This window comes from Canis lupus, chromosome 16, assembly GCF_048164855.1.
Source record: "Canis lupus baileyi chromosome 16, mCanLup2.hap1, whole genome shotgun sequence".
NCBI lineage: Eukaryota > Metazoa > Chordata > Mammalia > Carnivora > Canidae > Canis > Canis lupus.
Genome location: NC_132853.1, coordinates 35,334,767 through 35,356,601, shown reverse-complemented (window position 1 = coordinate 35,356,601; position 21,835 = coordinate 35,334,767). Strand labels below are relative to the sequence as shown.

The following is a 21,835-nucleotide window of genomic DNA, read 5'->3' as shown; positions in this document are numbered from 1 at the left end:
AAGGAGGAATATCAGATTTTGTCCTGACTTCCAGATCTTGTAACAATTATGTATTATGATCAATAGGCTGGGCTATTATCCCTGTCACATCTATAATTCTGCACCTACTTGTCCTCAGCTGGCAAATGCTCAGGAGATGCAGATCTATTTAAATATGGGCCCAGGGGCGCCTGGGTGGCTCAGCTGGGCAAGCGACTGCCTTTGGCTCAGGTCATGATCTCAGGTCCTGGGATGGAGTCCCACGTTGGGCTCCCTGTTTGGCAGGAAGTCTGCTTTTCCCTCTGCCTCTGCTCCTTGCTTGTGCACTCTCCCTCTCCTCTCTCTCTCTAATAAATAAAATCCTTAAAAAATAAACATGGGCCCAAATTAAATAGGACTTCAGAGAATAGATTTGCTGCCCATAGCCATACAAGTTATGACCATTGCCAAGAAGAAAGTGTTTCTAGATTTGCTATCAGGCACCATTCACACCAGGATTCCACATTTAGTATAAATAACCTGCTTACTCTGATAATTACCAACATTACATACTTCATATTTTCCACTAATTTTTAATTTGTAGAGCATTCCTTTCCCATTTTCACTCTGTTCTTGCAACCAAGAGGGGCTTGAGATGACTTCCAGCGAGTCGGCCCTCAGGGGCTGCCACCTGGCCTGGGAATCCCAGTCTGTGCTTCTCTTTACTCTACCTTAGTGACTAGAGTCCTCCTGAGAGAGGGGAAGGGCCAGGGAAAAGCATTTGGGAACCCACAACTATTTTTCCCTTCTTTTAAAAACAAGACTGTTTGCGTAGTTAAATAGGATGTGAGGTTGGGGGCTTTCGGTTCCTAGAAACTCACGATCTTTCTCCAGCCTCGGGATGGCTTATCTGGATAGAACCTCAAAGTAAAGCGAGAACAGTGGTGGCTCCCACTCTGCACTTGGCTGTGGAGGGCACCAGCAGTCACTGGCAAAGCCCCTGCCTGCCGGCAGAAGGGCCTGGACTCCTAAGTCCAGCCACCAGGATGCTGATAGGCAGCTTCAAAGGAGCCATCTCACTAGGAAAAGGCTAGATCCAGGCAAGTGAGATCGGAGATGTAAGGCCACTCTGGAGCAGATGCATCCATGGTGCTGCATGTGGACAGGAGGCAGCTACCATGGCCAGGGAGTCAAAGGGAGCAGTTACCTCTTTTCGGTGGTCTGTGCTGCCCCAGGATGCTGATCGTTTGTGTGTACAGGAGCTGGCTCGGTCACCTTCAAGCTCTTGCCAGGACAGGGGGGTCTGCAGGGAGAGAAACCCCGTGAGACAGAGTGGCTTCCCAGTCGGGCTCTGGGGAAGCAGCCACTTCCAGACAGAAGTGGTGGCTCTTTGAAGCCTTCTCTGTCGTCTTGTCATCTGCCTCCTAAACACTGCCCACCTCTTTTATCCTTTGAGGCTTCTCCACCTGCAGGATCCACGTCCTCCAGGAAGCCTTCCCTGATGAGCCAACAAGGCTAACTTGCTCTTTACTGTCTTATGACTTTTGCATGTGGATTAGGGCCCCAGCTATTCCAGGTGCCCCACCATTAGGCAAGTTCTACCCCCCACTCCCCGTCTTTCCCAACCAGCTCCAAAAGAACACAGGCTCAGGGAACCACTGGCATCCTCGATTCTTGGACCCTTTATGGGTCCAACACAGGTTCAGGTTCCTGGGAGTATAATGAAAAACAAGTTACTAGACAGGACTCCATTTAGCAATCATTACTTGGTAAAACAGGAAAAATGTCAGTAGAGGTCCCCCATCCTCCATCTTCAACCGAAGCAGGAGACTTCCATGTAGTGCCGGGTCTCGAGCTCCTTTTCACGATTTTTCCCTGCACACAGAGTGAATGTTGGGCGCCCCAAAGTCCTCCTGAATATGCACAGGAGGGTACATTCTCAGCAAGGAGGAAGCCAGAATCCTGAACTCAGCCCTGACCCTTACCCTGACCCCTCTCAAGTTTATCACAGCTCCTTCTCCTGAGCCCTATGCTGCCCTTCGTGAGAACAGACCTCTCAGATTGGCCATGTCCCACCCCACCGCCCACCCACCAGCTGCATCAAAGGCCAAGGACCCAAGAATGAGGCAGGGGGAGGTGTAACCCACTTCCTGTGCCCCAACCTGAGGGAGGAAACTGTTGGCTTAAAAAGCATGAGGCAGAGGACAACTAGATCACTTCCCACCACCAACACCCCTACTTCTATTCCAAGGGAGGGGCCCAAGGGGGAATGCTCCAGAGGAACCAGCTCTAACTTCTTTGCATGAGCTGCCAAACCACGAGGGCCTGGGAACCGTCTCCTCCAACAGATCTGCTGACCTCCCCCGAGAGGTTGTTGCAAACAGAAAAGGGGGAGGATAGAGGGGGGGGAAAAAAACCCAACCACTCACCACCCAACAGCTGTGAAGAAGAGCCTCGGGGTGGGAGGCAGACTGCCCCGTGTGACAGCTGTACGGAGGGGCCACAGGGGGCTGAGTCTCCCTGGCTCTCCCTTCTCCCAGCTGCTGAACCAGGACCTTTCCCGGACCATGCGACACAACCAGGGTGAGACAGCTGCCCCACCTTCCTTCCCCTATGCTAGCCCCGCAGGGAAGACCAGCCAGGGCTCTGGCCTCCACACCCCTCCTCCTTCAGGAAGAGGGCTGCAGCCCAAGCCCTCAAGGTAAAGCTGCCTGTGACAGTAGACGGCAGCCAAGCAGCTAGTCTACTTCCAAATGCCCGCGTCTCCCCCAAACTTGGGTTTTGGCAGACAGAGCCTCAGGGGAGACGCTGCACATACTACAGAGTGAGGAGGAGGTCCCCCCTCCCAGAGCCTCCTCAGCCCAGCAGACCCACAAACATGCCTCCCCTCCCAAGGCTCCACAGCCAACCCTACAGATCACTAACTCTGCTCAGCAAACCTGAGCACCACGCAAGCCTGCTGTCCCTGGAAGGTGGCAGAGGCCACAGAGGAGAGATGGCACAAGCCTAGGTGGCGATGCCCATTTCCCTTCCACCGGGAAGGTACTGCACTCACAACAGCCCCATCCAGGCTGCCAACAGTTCTACTAACATCCCTTACAGAATCTTCAACTACCTCCTTCCTTCCGAAATGCGTGAGGGGGTGGAAGGAGAAATGGGGGCTGGCACTGGAGTTGAGAAAAGATGTGAAAATTCCTGCCAAACTGGGATCATTTCTCTCGGTCCGTTTTACTCCACTGCTCTCTGCTCACCCACATCTTCCAGCAACTGCTGCTGCCTCGGTGTAAACTATGTTGCTAAGGCCATCACTTTGCCTCAACACCCAGCCACTCTCTGGTCAGGGATATTGCCATCTTACCTTCCATTCCATGGGCCCTCTGTACTGGGCACTCATCCCACCCAGGCAAACCTAGCTCTGCCTCCTTTCTCCCCTTACCCTGGACCTCCAAGCCTGGCCTCTCCAACTGAGAGGGCCTGCCCTACCAACTCTTCCCAGCCTTCCCCTCAGCGAGCCCTCCTAACTTGTCTACCCCGTACTGACTGCTCCTTTGCTCCACGTCTCCTCTGTACAGATGGGCTCAGAGTATATATCATCCACACATTCAACATATAGTTACTGAATGCATACTGCGTGTCAGGTACCGTTCCAGGTGCGGGGGACACAGCAATTCACAAAACATCAAAAATCCTTGTACCCTTTGAGTTTATGTTCTAGTTGGGGACAGAGTTTAAACAGTCATAAGTACTAAGAGGAAAAACACAGCAATGAGAGAAGATAGGAACGTGGAGAGGGAGAACATGATTTTAAATGTCAAGGATATCCTCAATGAAAAAGTAACATCTGAAGGAAAATGTGAAGAGGATATGGGTGTGAGCCACGCAGATATCTGAGGTGAGAGTGATCTAGATGGAGAGAACAGCAAGTGCAAAGGCCCTGAGGCAGGAGCAAGCTTGGTTTGTTTGAGAATGATACGGAGGCCAGTGTGGCTGGAGCAGAGCGACCGAGAGGCAAAGTAGTAGAAGATGAGGTCAAGTAGGTGTGACAGCCTGAAAAATGGCCCTCAGAGATACCAGGTCCCAATCCCTGAAACCAATTACTTCCTATGGTAAAGTTTTTACAGATGTGTTTAAGTTACAGATCTTGAGATGGGAATATTATCCTGGGTTATTCAAATAAAATGGGCCATTACTAGTGTCTTTATAAGAGAGACAAAGGGCAATTAGACACACATGGAGAAAGATAAGGTGATGTGACCACAAAGGCAGACACTGGAGTGATGTGGCCGCAAGCCAAGGGACACTGGCAGCCACAACAGAAGCTGGAAGATGCAAGGAATGGATCTCCCAGAGAGCCTCCAGAGCATGCAGGCCTGCCAACACCTTGATCCTGGCTCAGTGAAATAGAATTCGACTTCTGGCCTCCAGACCTGTGAGAGAATAAAGTTTTGTTGTTTTAAGCCACTAAGTTTGAGGTAATCTGTTATAGCAGCCCTAGGAACCGAATACAGTAGGTCATCCTGTGTTTGAAGCCGTTTAAAGACTCGTTTTGAGTATCTGGAAAGCAAGCCCATGCACAAGTGTGGGCATTGGCCCCTCCCACTGACTTGGAGGTGTCAAGAGTGGGGACCAGGCCCTGCTGCTTAGTTCCAGCACATCTGGGTAGACAGGCCACTTCTCTGGGTCTCATCACAGAGGTCTGGGCCAAGGTCACCCTGGGGCACAGAAAAGTCACAGCTAAGGAAGGTCACCCTTCAAAGAGTGCCCCTTTTCTGGCACAAGGGTCAAACCATGCTGCAGGCCGACAATGGAAGGAATCATTCCAGATGAAGCAGAGTGGAGCTTGAGCTCAGAGGACCAAAACATCATTGTTTGTCAAAGGGATTCATGCACTGGAACAGATTTATTTTAACACTCTGGCCCAAGGGGCGCAGCTGAGGGAGAAGCAGGGCCACTTTCTAGCCATGAGTGACATCAGCCAACTGTGTAGATGATGCTCGGATTATGTAAAACTGCATGTGGGTCCAACTAAGGAAGCCTTGCCTGGGCTTCTGAGCAACCAGAGCAACATGTGGAAGGATAACTGGGGATGGGGGTGGAGGGCAGCTTTCCAAAGAACAGCCTGATAGGACAAGGCAAGGATGGGATGGAGCTGGAAACCCTCTGAATTGGAACCTGTTTCTCTGACGCCACCTCAACTCAGTTTCTACCTGGATTCCAAGGCAGGAGTCCCAGCTGTGCCATCTCCAGGGACCTTGGCAGAGCCAGCTGGGCCCTGGGAGCACAAGCCCATATATCTAAGAGGGGACAGAGAACAGTGTGGTGCCTGGCCTGGTAGAGATGCTCAGTAACTACGCATTGAAGTGAAATTCGGCAGGGAATCAGCCCCCTGGGGACTCTGGTGAAACACAGGCAGGAAAAGCCTCTTTGAGGGTGGTCTGCTGGCCCATGCCAAGAACTCTGGCTGCAGGTGGCCAAGGCCACACCATCCCTGGCCCTACAGTGACTACATAACCCTCAGATTTTCCATCATGGACCCATTTTCAAATATTCTGTGCTGCTGTCAAACCATATGCTGAACAACTGGTCCCGCTCACCAGTTTGGAAAATAGGCGCCATGCCCAGGCCCCCACACCCACAAAGAAAGCCCGTGATGGGCAGACTGAATTGTGTGTCATTACCAAACGCCGAGGCGCTGGCTTGGGGAAAAGAGTAATGAAAGGAAAGAAAACACAGTAGGGAAAAGTCATAGAAAGGGAAGTCTTCCCAAAGTATGCTGCCTCTGCCTCTGGCCTACAAGACACTCCCTGAGATTTGTTAAGGACTTAAGCTATTTTTTTCCTCCCACAGGCTAAATCAAGCCTAGAAGAAAAAAAAAAAAAGTTCTATCATAGAGGCTTCCACTGCTCACCTGGAGCATGTAGAGGAAGCAGGGCTGGGATGAGCAGAACAGGGGGCCAGGCAGGGCAGGTGCCCCAGGACCCATCTGTCTAAAGGATGAGACCAATGGGGGAACTTTGCTCAAACAGTCATTCCAGCTGCCGTGAGACCACTTCTTCCCTCCAGGAGAGCGCACAGAGATCCTAGTGCCTCACACAGCAAGAAGGGAGGCAGTGACCACAACCATGGGCATGTGCAGCCATTGCCCACCCTGGCCCAGCCACTGGGAGTGCCAGCCCAGAGCACTTGGTGGCCAGCTCTGGTTTACCAGCTGACCTGGGAAGACAGTAGTCCAGAGAGGGAAAAACATACTCAGATTAGTTTGGAGAATCCTGACAAAATCCTCTAAGACACAATGAACCTCCTCCATATGATGGTGATTGCATACAGGAGCCTTGCCAGTCCTCCCTGGGTGGCCACTCTGTGCCCCACTCCCATTGTACCCAAGCTCTTCCTTGGGCTCACAAAGCTTATCTCTGGAAAACCTGGTCTGCTCTCCCTCATTGCTCTTCCTGGCTCAGAACATGCACGACTTCACAGAACAACCATTCCCCCCAAAAACCCATCTACCTCTCTTTCTCCCGTGCCCCCCATACTTGGGTAACCACCCTGCAAAGAAGATTCAAGAATGCAGTATGCTTGGCTATCTAAATAGGCAGGTACTCTGTGCTTGCTGCCCAGGTTCTTGTTTCCTCTAGGAGGTTCAGAGAGGCGAGCTGCTCAGCCGAACAGGGCTGCTGCCCTCACTACAAGGTATGTCCCTGGGAATGCCAGGACTAATGTGGTCTCCAAGCACACACATTCTAGCTGCTGGCTCTGGGGTGGGGGGCAAATCAGAGGGCAGAAGTGAGGGTCTGCCTGCCAGACACAGTAGAAGTGCTGGTGTGTCAGGAAGAGAAGGGGCAGAGGGCAGGCGCAGGGCTCAGAGATTAACGAAAAGGTGCTGGCAGCAATCTATTTTCTAACAACATTAAAGCTTTCAAGGGCTTTGGTAAATCCTGCCTCCCTACCTTCCCTCTACCCTGTCCAAGCTCCCTTGTATCTCCCCAGGAAAAGCCCTCCCTCATTTCTAGTCCTTTCTGGGGATATGCCCATGCTCTGTAGAGAAGGAACACCAATTACTTCGGGAGATGTCAGGGGAGCCTCAGGTCTTTCTGGTGTAATGCCAGAGTTGAAGGATGTAGCTTGTGCCAGGCCAGGGGGGCTCGAGCAGGAATTTGAATGGAAACCCAAAATCTAGAAGCAGAGAGTTCCCAGCAGGCCAGGAATGAAAGATGGGCAAAGTGCATATTTTGGTTTGGATGCCTACGTTGATCAGAATTCTCTCACCTCTTGACTGCAGCCACAATATTGACAGGTTGCTAAGAGTTCCTCGAGGGCTGGAGCCCATCCCGGGAAAAGAGGAAAGCTGCACAGCATGGCCTTGCCAGACCCACGGAGGCGCATCGCTGACCTCTGCCTTGCTGTGGCAAGAAGCCCAGACTTGTTATATAAAAGATCTGGCCTGCAGCTGGAGCCCAAGCAAAAACACATAGCCTAGAGCCTATGCCTCTAAATCCAGCCCGGGAACATCTGAGGCCAACCCCCCCTCGAGCTGACAAAGAGAACACTCTCCAAGGAGTGGGGTAGAGGCTTCCTAGAAGGTTGGTGGCCGGAAGTGACAGAAACAGGGAGAGGTGGGAAGCCTGCACCTGGTAAAAGGGGTTGCACCCATGAGGTTGTAACCTGGAAGCAGCCTCGAGTCCTGTCCTCCTGGAAGTCCTCTTTGACTTGGTACATTATTGGAATTAAACAATCCTTTCCAAAGAGAAGGGGGCGTGCACTCCAGGCCTGGGAGGGCAAAGCATAAGTCATCTTACTCAGCCTTTGCAAAGGATACAGGGAACAGAAGCGCCTAGAGTTCCAAGGAGGCGGCCCCCGCTGTTCACCACTGGAGTGTGTCCTCCCTTCAAATTCTGTTTGTAGATCTAAAGAGGGCCACTGATCTTAGCTGCAGCAAATTCTTGTTGGTTCAAGGTGGGGCATTCCCGTGAGAATTCCTCTCCTCTAAACTGTGCCAAACATTTGGCCCCATCTCATCCCTTGGCTGTCTGTTCACTGGCCTTCATGGAACTGGCATCCAGACCTGTAGAGGCCAAATCTTGTTCTCATTTCCTTATTCTTCATTCCAACATGCCAAGAACAGTACTGGGCATTCAGACATTCACTAGCAACATTTGAAAATAGATCTTGTTAAAGAAATGAAAGAAAGGGACCAATGTGATGTGCACAGAAGAGGAGGTAGGGGGACAGAAGTACACAAAACACTTTCACACTTGGCCGTCACCCCACCTGCGAGCAAGCAGAGTGGCCACCTGCCCCTGGCTGGCAAAGGAAGAGCCAACGTGCTCAGGACCCCCCAGGATGGGGCCTGCTTCTGAGCTGGTGTTCTTCCTACCTTGTTTCCTCTTGCCTGAGAACAACTCATTTGTTCTGAAGTTGAACAGGAATGGGTTTAAATCTATCAAAATGGAAAATATTTGACTCTTAACAACTGCTAAGAACGTTGAAGTTCTGAGTGAGACTAAGAAATATATTTGGATAGGAGAGCCTGGGTAGCTCAGTCAGTTGAGCGCCAGACTCTTCATTTTGGCTCAAGTCATGATCTCTGGGTTGCGAGGTTGAGCCCCATGTCAGGCTCTGCGTTCAGCTCAGCTCTTTCCCCCACTACCCCCCCCCAACCCTGTGCACACACTCTCACACTTTCTCTCTCTTTCAAATAAATAAATAAATCTTAAAAAAAAAAAAAAAAAAAGGAACAAATATCTTTGTATAATTTCACACGGAAGATGACTGCTTGCTCAGGTGAACACTATCTTATTCAAAAACCAACCAGTGGGCCAGGTGATCTGCGGAGGTTCCGTCCAAGTTTAGGATTCTTACTGAGAAGACTGCCAGGAAAGAAAATACTGACAGACAAGTCCTGGGCTCCAAAGGACTCAAATGAGCCCACCAGACTCCCATGGGCTGCTGGCTAGGGCTCAAGTCTTCATTATCTGAGAGCTTTCCACTCCTACTGCTCCAGTGGGATCTCTCCTGGCTCGACACACTTTCTGGCCCCTTCTTCCAGTTGTCTGGGGAATGCGAACTTGGTTGAATGTTGGCCTGCTTAATTTTAGAAAGGTAAATCTCATTTTTGAAAACCTAGAATAGATTCCAAAGTCAACTCTTGCTTACCCACACACAAATACTCAAAGCCAGACTGGAAAGCCCAGATTGAGTTCTCTCTTCCACTAGCCAGGTGGAATGCAAACTCATTTTCACGTAAGTTTACAGAGAAAACCAAGCCAGTAAATATCAGATGCTGAAAAGCCACATGGCGAAGATGTACAGCCAAAACTCAGGACAGATCATTTCAGTGACTAAGAGTTGGTAAATAGACCAAAGGCCTCCTCAGCCAGCCCCCTCCCCCCCATCCTTAACCCATTAGGAGAGCGCGTCATTACCTGGGTGGCCTTGTCATTGGTACAGCAGGTGAAGGCCCCATCGGCATCTCGTGGCCACTGGCCCAGAAGGTAGGAGCTGAGGATGGTGTCCAGGGAGAATGTACGTCGGACTTGGGGTGGCTGAGGCCTACACACTGACTTTTCTGGGGCCACGGAGCATGGGACGCTGGCTGGAAGAGAGCACAGCCCGCAAACCTTGACATCAGCATGGAGGAAGGAGACGTGGTAACAACCTTCTCTCTCCTAAGAAAGCCTCACCTGACAGCCACGTCTTCACTTGTATCCACTTGTAATACTAAAAGATTACTCAAAGTGGCCCATAAAGCAGATATAGTCTGACCAGAGCTGTCCTGATTTAACCAGCTGGCCTTTATCACTGGAAACAATTTACATCATTTTACTTTGGACAAGGGATTATTTTATATATGCCTTCTTTTTCCTGTTCCTAATGGACTATGAGCCCTGAATTCCTAAGTCTCAGACTAGTTCCTGAGAACAGGACCGTTTCCCATCATTAATGAGGAAACTCTAAGTGGCAATCTTTTATCCCCTGGCCTGCCTCTCTCCGGCACCCACTGCAGGGCTCCTAAGCACTGCACAAATTCAACTCAATTAACTGAAGAACTCTTCATATTTCCTTCAAGACTGGTTAGCTCAGGGAACCTAGGTGACTGAGACAAAGAGAACAATAGAACTCCTTTCAACCATCCGGGATAGAGGAATCCAGCTTAGGAAAATCAGTCTTTGGGTTCCCTCCTCTGTCTCTGACTCCTGGCTACACAGGACAAAAATAAAGCAATTATAAATCCATCCATTTAATTTTTACCTTGGTTAAAGCTTTTTTGGAAGAAGGTAAAAATCGAAACTGTTGATAAAATGTAAAGGTTCTGGAATCATCTGTAAGTTTCAATCATCTGGGTTGACCCTGTTTTCCATGGCCACATTCAAAACATTCTATCTTAAGATCTATAAAGGCTCTTTCCTTTAAACAGAGCAGAAACATTTTCACATCTGTAGTAATCCCTTGATAATTCATGTGTGCATTAAGCACAGTGAAAGGAGCTGGGGATCGTAGGTATAAATAAACTTGAAGAGTTTTATATTAAAAAGACACCAACAGGTTGGCAGTTTCTCAAAAAAGTTAAACATAAGATTACCATGCAAGCCAGCAGTTGCCCTGGTAGATAAATATACAAAAGAATTGAAAGCAGGGTCTTGAGATATTTGCACACTCAGGTTCATAGCAGTGCTATTCACAACTGAAAAGTGGAAGCAACCAAATGTCTGTCAACAAATGAATGGATAAACCAAATGTGGTATATACATTGAGCAATGGCTCATTAGTCTCAAAAGGGGATGGAATTCTGATACATTCTACACAACTTCAAAACATTATGCTAAGTGAAATAAAGCAGACACAGAAGGACAAATAGTATATGATTCTACTTCTATGAAGTAAACTCATATGGACAGGAAGTAGAATTGAGGTTACCAGGGACAGGGGGTGAAGGGAATGGGGAGGTATTATTTATGGGCAGAGTTTCTGCTTAGCATAATGATAATATTCTGGAAATGGATGGTGGTGATGGTTGCACATTGCACATTGTGAATGTACTTAATACTTAATACTAATGTACTTAATGCCACTGAATTTATGAACTTAAAATAGTTAAATGGTAAATCTTATGGTAAGCATCTACCATAATAGAAAAAGAGATGCTGGGCAGCCCGGGTGGCTCAGTGGTTTAGCGCTGCCTTCAGCCCAGGGCCTAATCCCGGAGACCCGGGATGGAGTCCCACATCAGGCTCCCTGCATGGAGCCTGCTTCTCTCTCTGCCTGTGTCTCTGCCTCTCTCTCTCTCTCTCTCTCTCTCTCTTTCTGTGTCTCATGAATAAATAAATTAAATCTTTTAAAAAAAACAAAAAGAGATGCTAATCACACTATGTATATCCTCCAAGTCCATTTACATATTTATACACATTTTGACATAATCAATGTGAAATGTATATTATGTTCTGCTTTGTTCTATCCATTTCATAGACCCATTTCCAAGTCTCAACAATCTACACATTTGTTATTTCCAATAACTACATAACATTCCACTAGGTTGGTATAGTCGTTTGCTTAGCTGCTCCCATATATTGGGCATTTGAGGGGTCTTCCTGCCCACAATCTAGGTATCACAAATGTTACTGCATGGAAAACTTTCAGTCTATTTTTATCTAATTCAGCATCTTTCCGAGTCCTCTCCCTCAGCTATCATATGTGCTCATTTAAAACAAAGAAAAATGATATATTACAAAAGTAGTAAGTGTGAATTGCAGAAAAGTCAGGAAATATATAAACATATAAACAAAGATAAACCTCAAATCTTGACATCCAGAGATAATCACTATCCTTGTCAGCCAGACTGCTGCTGTGTATGTGCTTTAAAATAAAAAATGATATCATACTGTACAAATTGTTTTACAATATGTTTTCACCTTATACCATAAACACTTTTCCAAACAGTATATATTGATCCGCAAGACATCCTTTTAAAAGATCTTAACATTTCTGTTAAAACTCTTCAAAGGCTCATTTTTAAAGACAATAGTCAAAGGCCTCAGGTTCTGGTCCCACTTACCTTTCCTGTACATTTCATTCCTCTTCAAGGTCTCTATGTCCTGAACAGGCTGTACTATGCATCATTTCCTACCTATGTCCTGTGACTTCCTTCCTCTAAGGTTTTGCACAGGTGCCCAGGGTCGAAATCTGCCCTGTGGGTCAGGGACAGCCTAACTGCCTCCACCTCCACAAAGCCTTCTGGATTTTCTGGAAGGAATATCTCAGAATTTTCTGATTTTCCTCAGCACTTTGTACTCTTCTAGTACTTAGCACCCTCTTGGATTATGGGTATTTTAACTCCTAGGTAATAAACAACCTGCAGCCAAAGATTGTCTCTAACTTATCTTTATACCTCCATACAGTGATGAAACATTGGGCTGGCGAATGGCAGACACCTGAGTTTTTGTGTAAAATCAAAAACTGTTACTAAAGGGAACAACTGCTCTAATTATATCATGGATTCAGTTTGTCTGCCTTGTACATCCATGCTCAACCCACTCCCCATGAGTAAAGCCCCCAGGGCTGCCTGTCTCTTCCTTTCTCTGACTCAGGAAGGTCTGACCTCTCTCTTCTCCTCCGTATCTTGTCACCCAGTAAGTCAGTGATAGGCATGCTGGGCTCAAGCCCCAACTTCATCTCCCACACTAGCATGTCAACCAACCACTCTTTTTCCTATCCTGGGTTTGAGACCAAAAGGTGACAATCCAGGTATTTTGGGGAGGTTTTGATGCATGCTGGCAGGCAGGTCAGACACAACACTGCTGCCCTATGGTCCTCCAAAACCATACATGAGAACCCAGGGATGAGGCAGGTGGTAGCCTCAGAAAACAAGTTTACAGGATTATATAACAGAACAGCAGAGAGGCAGGTGGGAAGCAGATGAGCAAGAGGTTGGCTTAAAGGCCAGAACAAGGTGATCCTGATAGCTGCTTCATCACTGTGTGAAAGAGGGCCATGACTCCTGGGCAGGGAAAGCAGCAAAGAAAGGGGATCTCTGAGAACAGCCTCCTGAGCCCCTCAGCAGAAGCTGCTGCAAAAGCCTCCTTGAGATTTTTCTTTCACTGAGACCACAAGGGCTCTCTGGTATTTATATAGAGCTTTCAAGTTTTGCCCCATCTCTACAGTCTTTTCATCTGAGTCTTTACTCTCTGGTCATCCCTGAAAGGGGCTTGGGGGGACTATTAGGGAACCAAGGCCCAGGGAGAACCTACCTCAGACTGGACTCAGTTGCCCATGAGGTCTGATGTGGTCCTATGCCTAAACCCAAGCCTCCTTCCTCCTCAATCACCCCACGTGGGCTTCCAGCCCCTTGGCATCAGGAACACCCTCTGAGGTTGCAGGGATAACTGCCTAGACACCTGCAGAAAGGACTTTTAGTTCCTTTTCAGGGAAGGGAGTCTTCTGATGGCAGGCACTGCCCAGATGTCTATACTGACTTTCTGTTTCTCGGGTTGGTTGGTTTGGGTTTTTTTGAAGTCTTTGAAACCTTGGGATTCTACTATCTCCCAGGGACAATTTAAACCGCACCCATTCGATAAGTTCACATTACCCCTCATATCCCACCCCACTCACAAGCTACAGTAGAAATCCAACCTCAAAGGCAGTAATCAGAGATGGGATCGTACTCCCAGTACTCCCGGGCAAAGGGAGGACCTAGAATCCTGGAATTTGTTGCAAGAATCCACCCACCCACCCTGGTCAACTCTACGTGCTTTCTGGCTACCTTTGACCAAAGTGATTCACAAAGACTCTGAGGGCATCATGGGTCCTGACTTGCTCTCCATATACAAAAAAAAAACCAAAAAAAAACACACAAAAGGAAGGAAGGAAGGAAGGAAGGGAGGGAGGGAAGGAGGGAGGGAGGGAGGGAGGGAGGGAGGGAGGGAGGAAGGAAGGAAGGAAGGAAGGAAGGAAGGAAGGAAGGAAAGAAAGAAAGAAAGAAAGAAAGAAAGAAAGAAAGAAAGAAAGAAAGAAAGAAAGAAAAGAAAGAAAGAAAGAAAAGATAGATAGAGGGAACAGATAGGAATGGAGAGAAACTGAGCAACCCAATCCAGAACCAGGGCAACGCATGCCCTCCTCTCTGCCAGATCTGTGAGGATCTCACTGCATTGAGGTCAAATTGGAGGCCTTGACTCCGTTTCTTTTCCTTTTAGGAGACAGCTCGGCCTCAGCCTTATTTCTAGGGTGACCACATCCTATCACTGGCACAGTTCCTACCAGTTACATGGTGACAGAACCACCTTCTGTCTCAGAGACTCAGCAAGTCCCCACTTCCCCTCCCCAACCCCCAATTCTTGGCATGTCCTGACACCACTGAAGAGAGTAAAATGCCGTGTTTCCCTTCTCATCCAGAAAATAGGAAGGGGAGCACTTTTTGAAAAATTAGATTTTGATAAGTAAAGAAAACTTACCACTTATTTCAAAAACCTGGCCCTAAATGGTTTGGTGAGCTCCTGCTAATTTGGGTGCTGAAACTGATGAAGGGCTAAACCAGTGTGTCAAGTTCCCCCCAAATACAACACAAACCAAAGCTAGAATCAGACAGTGATGGGTGTTGTACCATCCTCAAAGGAGCAACAGGCTGGAGCGGCGTGGCTCCCCAATATCCAGAAGAGGCTCAGATGTGAGGGACCCAGTTCTGACCAAGGCTCTACCTTTCTCCTGATGCTATAGCAGTCAACAACACCCAACCTCCCTGGGCCTACTCTCTCATCTGGCAGGTGGGTGCTCAATCCCAGCCTACATTACTTCCTAGAAGTGCTCTCAAGAACAGAAGGTGAGATGCAAAACTGCTTTAAAGTCTTCATTAGACTGATTAGGTTGAACCAGTTAATGTCACTTAATCCCTCCCTCTTCCACAATTCTTAAGGATAGAATGTGGGGGTAAAAGAGCCTAGAAAAAGAAGATAGCCCAGAAAAGACACACAGAATGAGTCCCGACCACACTATCCCTTCCTTATCCCACACTTCTTTATAGACTGTCAAAGCCTTGCCTAGTGACTGAGCCAGCATGGACACCACCTTGAGGAAATGGAGAGGCTGCCTGTATGTCCTGTGCTGCCCACGGAGCCCTTGCTCAGTTGGGAACGTCCCAAAGAAATCTCACAAGCCAATATAGTCAAAATAGGAGCCTCATGGGCTCATCCCTCATGGATACACTGGAAAGATCTGGGGATTGGGTTGTGCCCTGCCATTGTGTGATTATGGTCAAAGAAGCAGCATTGAGAAGTTACAACGGTTGCTTGTGGTTGGAAGCTGAACTGTTTCATTTCTGGAAAGTACCCTCTCAGATTTGGGAAACAGGGGGAGGGCAAGAGGACAATCGGCTCCCCTATCTGAGAAGGGACGCCCATATCATGACGGGTCATGACAAAGCAGCAGGCTGCCGGGGCACCGGCTGGGTGCCTGCAGGAGGGTGGAGTGTCCTGTTTACAGTGCTGTGGGGTATTATCGGCCCATCGCATGCAGCAGCCTCCACAGCCCAACCACCTGGCGAAGCATCCTGGCACAGGGCCAGGCCATTTCACCATGCAGCTGAGCAGTGGCGGATGCTTGGGTTCTTGGGCAACAGCAAATGGAAAAAACAAAACAAAACAGCACACACCGGAGATAAGAAGCCTTAGGTGCTATCTTCCAGAGACACTTGGTTCTGTTTCCCAACTGCTGCATTTGTATGGCTTCGAGGACAGGGGTTCTAAGTGGAGAGCGCCAGTAGTCAGGTGTCTGAGCACTGAAGGGTTAGACCAGAGGGCAGAAAGCACAGAGCAGACAAGACATTGGACCGAGAACAGCCAAGAGGGGCCTGGTGCACCACCATATACTGACTAATTCCTCCAGTGAGCAGATTTTGAGCGCCTATGATGAGCCAGTCTACGAGCACCGGTGATATGGGAGGAGTGCACGCAGCTACCGACATGGGTGAAGTGCACAAGGCTGCTATAATCCCTAAGGGCCAGGCTACCAGGCACAGCCCCTGGGGGTCCCCCCAGCCAATGCCTCTTCAGAAGGACCACCAAACTGTCTCCGCAGCTCCCTCCTCTCCTTGGCTAGAAATCAGCTCAGGCCTGACCACACCAGCAACCCCCCACCCTGGGAACCCAAAGGAGAAGGATGACAGCACTTAGAAGAAGAGCAAGAGGGGGTCAGGGGAAGGCAGCAGATGATGCAGGAAGTGAGGCTTTTGTGGCTGCCTTTCTCAATTTGGCCAGATAGTGTGGGGTGGAGGTTTGGCAGCTCACAAGGAGAAACCAGTGGCTGGCCAAAGGGTCCCAGCTGGGCATCTAGGGGGAGCTGCTTCACTCACATTACTACCTTCGAAGCAATGTAGGAGAAGCCTGGGGAGTGAGACAAGGCTATTCTCCCCACCCTCCATTAACACGAGGCCCAGTGATCCCAAAATACCCAAGAAGGACTGCAGAAGGCAGAAGGACAGCCGATGAGATCATACATGTGGCCCAAACTCAACAACTAGCTGGTCTAACAAATGAGCTATGAGACACTTTCTCACGTTGTTGGGCTTTGAAGCATTATTAGCCCTAGTCTTCTCACTGCTCCTCTTAAAGACAGATAGCTTAATATAGCAGAAGCTGTACCTTTTTAGAGGAAACATGAAAATGCAGATGAGCAAAAACTGAAAAATAAAAACTGTGCTGGTCCCCGGCTCAGAGATTGCCACCTATCCACATCCTTCCTGATCTCTCCGTGTGCATGCATGTATGCATCTTTTTAATAAAATGAGATATTAGACACGTTTTTCTACAATCTGCTTATTTCCATCACTGATCCTCCTTCAGAAAGAGGAGTAGGCAGGGGTGAGGCAGTATAGGAAGGTGAGGCCGGGCACACAGACTGGCTGGCCATCAGGGGAGCAGGTCCTGCCCTGTCCCCCACCCCCCACCAGCTGTGATACAGTGCTTTTGCTGGGGGTGGGGAAGGAGAGGAGTATGCTAATCTGGAGAGGAGCAAAGTAAACCAGGGAATCAGAATTTCTAAACAGTTCCCCAATAACAGATTGGCAGTTAAGTTGGGGAAGTTCCCCTCCAGCAGCTTTATAGGGATTCTTTTTCCATTTTGGTATGCGAGTTGGGATTAAACACTGCAGGCAGTCTTCTGAGCAACCTGTGGCCTAGCGCTGCTAAACTGCTTAACTCAGGGATGTGTGTGGGTTTTGGAGGGAAATTGTGGTCAAACTGAAATTCCCAATATGACTGTACAAGAGTTAGAAGCCCTCCTTGGAAAGCCCAAGGAGAACCCATCCATCCTGGCAGGAAGAATAAAGCTGGGGCTTAAAACACTTTATTCAATACCAAGCAAGCAGCTCATTTCAGCCACAATGGGGAGAAGAAGCTACAGAAACTAGATTGAAAAAGAAAGAAGGAAAGAAGAGTAGCATCACATTTCCCTTACCAAGGAGGCATATCTAAAGGGAGAAGTGATGATATTTGTATACGCATGAAAAAACTACTTGGCCAGGCCCTCTGTTAATTACTAATTCCACGGTTAAGTGTGCAGCTCACATGAAAATATTTCTTTCTGGCTATGTGTCTGACTTCCCAGCACGCAGATCACATCTATGGGAACTGGAAAGAAGCGCCAGGAGAAACCCATCTAGAGAGGTCACTGTGGGGGGAAAAAAATAAGGAATACAGTCTTTGTATCAGCGAGGAAAAAGGGTGATCCCAAGTGTGCGTGTGTGCGTGCGTGTGTGTATGTATATTTAAATAGAGTAGACACCAGTTATTTAGACGGTTGTTCAATTCTCAAGAAGCTGCAGTTAGAAGAAAAGGAAGTGGTGTGAACTTTTCACCTTTTATCTGAATTCTCTGAAGACTTCTGTAGGATTTCAACATTCTTAAAGCAAAACAAAATACTAGCAGTTAGTGATTGGAGCATGCTTTTTCCTTTGGGATCCACTTGGCCTCTGCAAGAATAGCATAAATAGCACATAGCCTTGCCCTCTTCTTCTTAAAAAAAAAAAAAACCCCACCCATGGTTATTTGGGAGTGACAAATCTCTGGGTGGCCCATAAACTCAGAGGACAGGCATAAACCCTTCTATATCTTCACTTCTTACAACAATTTGATTCCTATCAAGTCAAGAAGAAATCATGACATCCAAGTCAGCTCTCAGGTAGTCTTGTAAGATAAGTGAGGGAGAGGAAGAACCAGAGATAGAGGAGGTTCATCTATAATGAACCCTGTGAGAGCGCATCTGTGATTGAAACTTGCCGATTTCTGCTCTGAAGGTGTGCACCCTATACTCTCGTGAACTCATCTATGGAAAAGGATGCAGAGCTTCTGGGCGGGGGAGCGCGGGGGCAGGTCACAGGTGAGGTGAACTGATTTCTCCAGTGTCACAGAGGAAACTGAGATGCAGATCTTTTCTCCCCAGAAGACCTGGATCCCTGTGTTCCATCGTCAGATTCAACTGTCTTGACTGCCTGGCTGCTTTGGTTCAGGAACTAGTCCAAGGTTGGAAGGGTTCTACTTTTTTCCCTTGCTAGGAACCAGGGTGATCATACCTGGATCTCAGGAACACTGTTTTACTCACTGGGTATCTTGGGTGGGTCAAGGGTGAGAAGACAAATGAAAAATGAGAGATTCCTTTTCTAGTAAGGAGAGCAGAAACTGCCTGAAAGAAAGAAAAGGAAATAGGAACAGAATTATGAAGAACTTCCAATCAAAATAATTTCTGCTTTGTGAACCAATTAGGACTTATTTTTAGCTCCAGCCAACCTGCCTTCCCCTGACCTAAGCAAACTGCCAGGGTAAGCAACTACTACTCAATTTAATATCAATACCAACTCATACAAAATACCTAGTCTTTGACAGAATTTGACTGACCCCATTTTGTTGCTTTCCCCCTACACCGATGATTTCAAAAACCAAAAGAAAAATATTTTTATATCTCCTTTGAGCTTCTCATGTCCATATTCACATCCATAAGTGTTCATTCAGAATTAGCTTTATAAAACTCCCAAAGTAATCTATTAGAAGAGTCATTAGTGGGTGCCACACCACTGGAAGAAATATTGTGGGGAACAGAACATTTTAACTAATGCCAAAGTATCACCCCATAAACCACTTATTAAAAGAATAATGTGGGATCCCTGGGTGGCGCAACGGTTTGGCGCCTGCCTTTGGCCCAGGGCGCGATCCTGGAGACCCGGGATCGAATCCCATGTCGGGCTCCCGGTGCATGGAGCCTGCTTCTCCCTCTGCCTGTGTCTCTGCCTCTCTCTCTCTCTCTCTGTGTGTGTGTGACTATCATAAATAATAAATAAAAATTAAAAAAAATAAATAAAAGAATAATGTATTTTTACAGTGGGGAGTCTGGTGGCCACCACCTCAAGTGATCATTTAGCCATTACTAGTAATGGATGCTCTGACCTTATATGCCTCCTAAAGTGATATAAAGTATACAACTTCACCCATGAAATGTTTTTGCTAAAAGTATTTTACCTGAATCAAATCAGGCCCTAGGACCTAACTTTCCATTTGCAGGAAATAGAGAGGATAGAGGAACAAGTTCATTGCCACCATGAAAAAACAGAAAAAATCCAAAATGTGAGATAACTAGAAGGCAGAACTGGTCCACATTTTTCAAAGTCACTCAAAACCAAAAATCAAAAACATGAGTGGGAGAGGAATTCTAGATAAACTCTTTAAAAAAACAAGTACGAATTTTTTTCTTATTCTTTTTTCTTTTCTTTTTTTTTTTTTAACCAAATAAGAATCTTGACTGGATTCTGGCCCAAAGACAAAACAAAGGGCGCCTGGCTGACTCAATTGGTAGAGCATGGGACTCTTGATTTCAAGGTTGTAAGTTCCAGCCTCATGTTGGGTATAGAGATTACTTAAAAAATTAAAAAAAAAAAAAAAAAAAAAAAGAAGAGCAATCAGAGGTGAAATTTGAAAATGGACTGGATACTAGATATACAGGATTATAGATAATCTCTTTAAGGGTAATAATGATATCGTGATTACATAGAAGAATGGCCTTATTCTCAGGAGATGCCACTGCAGTTAAGGGCAAAACGTGTCATATTTACAACTTATTTTCAGACAGTTCAAAACAAACACATACAGATGTACATATAAATCTAGACACACAGATGTAATACACAGGAGAGAAGAGAGATTTGACAATTGTAGCAAAAATTTTCAGTGAGCCTAGGTGAAAGATAAGTGGGTGAACATTGTGCTTATAACTTTTCTGTAGGTTTGAAATTCTTCCAAAATAAAGTCGGGGAGGAGGGGAAGAACTGGCTTAATTTGGGAAAACGGAAATTCAATTCACTCCTCAGCAAGGATCTAAACCCTTCAGCATTTCCATCTTGGCAGGCTGTAGTCAAATTCAATTGGGTCACTGCTCTGGACTTCTAATTTGGGGAACGGGAAGGTGGGCAAGAAGAAACGAAACACTGAATGAGGCTTAATCTGTAGCAAGGAATTGAAAGATGTAAATCATACAAAGTAGAATAAAGATACTGAGTGAAGGAGGCAATGTTAAATTAAGAAAGGTCACATCATCCCAGGAGCAAGGCCAAGACTGTGGGCAGAATGAAGGGGCTCCTACTGGTCCAGAAACACAGCTGGAATTGGACAGAACCTCGGCTATGCCCAGCAATGTTAGTGCTGGGCATCCATCTGCCATTATTGCTCCTCCACGGGAACATTGAAACCAGGGAGATCTTATGGGAGGATAAAAATGGCTGACAGGAAGGTAGGTATGGAATGGGAATGGCAAAAAAGATTTAGAATTTATCAGTCTTCTTCTATGTGGATGCAAAAATGAAGGGAAGTCAACAGACTTGAGTGAGAATAGGAAAGAGTCCAGCTAGGTGAAAGGAAGACCTTGCTCATCACAGTTGGAGGAGGAAGACTATGGAGTCTACCCCTGAACAGCTCTGAGAAGAGAGAATTACATGCCCCCAGACATCTCAGGAGTTCCCCCCAGCCCCCCTCTCCCTGGAAGGCAGGGAAGTACAGCAGAGGAGTCTGAGCCTGACTAGTTCTAGAATTCCCCAACTATTAAAGGGTAAATAAGAGATGGCACTGACCAATTCAGCTAAATGGAAAGCTCAGAGCCCATGCTATTATCTGGGGCGAGATAAGTTAAGGGGGAAGCGGGGAAGGCGCACATTCAAAGAGAGATTTGCCTTACCTAGCCTGATCAGACAGCTGTGCTCCGGGCTCCCAGACCAAGCAAGAGGGTATAAACAGCACTCAATTTACCTGTGGCTAGCCACAGGCAGAAAGTCTGATCACATGACGAGGCAAGCCAACATCAGAGCTCAGAGGGCAGGTTTGCTCACTGGCTACACCTCACTAGGTTGGAACCTGTCAGGCTCATTTTGCTTGGGGCTGAAGAGTGGGGAGGGGGGCTCCTAAGAAGCAATTGCTCAATTATTCAGGACCAGGAAGTTCCGGTCACAGGATTTGCTTTGCCTTCAGGGTCTGAAATCCTACTAGGGTCACTCTGCCCGTCCCTGGCAGCCTCACAAAACTGCATGGACCACACCGTCCCACTTGCAGAAAGTCTTCTCTGGTTACCTCCATCTCCTTCTGCAAGTTCTACTGTGTCCCCAGCTGCAAAGGGGAGATACCCAAGAGTCCACTATATCCCACCCAGTGGTTCCCCCCTTGGACTCTGACATCTTGGACCTAATCCAGCCTGACCCCAAGTCCCAGGCAAATTCCCAGGTTGTTGCCCTACCGGTGGAAAAACCCCAAAGTGTGCTGGGCAACATTCCAGGGCAACCCCTGTGCTGCAGCTTTTGTCTTGCCAGTTGTTCGGATCTCCTAAGGGAGGCTCAAAGGTTAAGCAGTGCCTCCAGGGTAAACCT

At 47.5% G+C, this 21,835-nt stretch overlaps 1 protein-coding gene across 5 annotated transcripts in view; it reads right to left on the bottom strand.

Annotated features, from left to right (window-relative positions):
• Positions 1–21,835, bottom strand: part of FAM117A (family with sequence similarity 117 member A) — a 42,671-nt gene that overhangs the window by 8,530 nt on the left and 12,306 nt on the right. Inside the window, exons 1-3 of one of the 5 annotated variants that reach the window (XM_072780140.1) lie at positions 17,795–17,838; positions 9,381–9,550; positions 1,166–1,261 (exon numbers count right to left, since the gene is read on the bottom strand). In XM_072780140.1, the coding sequence (XP_072636241.1) occupies positions 1,166–1,261; positions 9,381–9,550; positions 17,795–17,837 (309 nt within the window). In that variant the 5' untranslated portion in view covers position 17,838. Of the gene's footprint in view, positions 1–1,165; positions 1,262–1,724; positions 2,015–9,380; positions 9,551–12,007; positions 12,036–17,504; positions 17,608–17,794; positions 17,839–21,835 lie in introns of those variants that run through there. The other 4 variants (XM_072780139.1, XM_072780141.1, XM_072780138.1 and 1 more) reach the window with 4 other exon arrangements.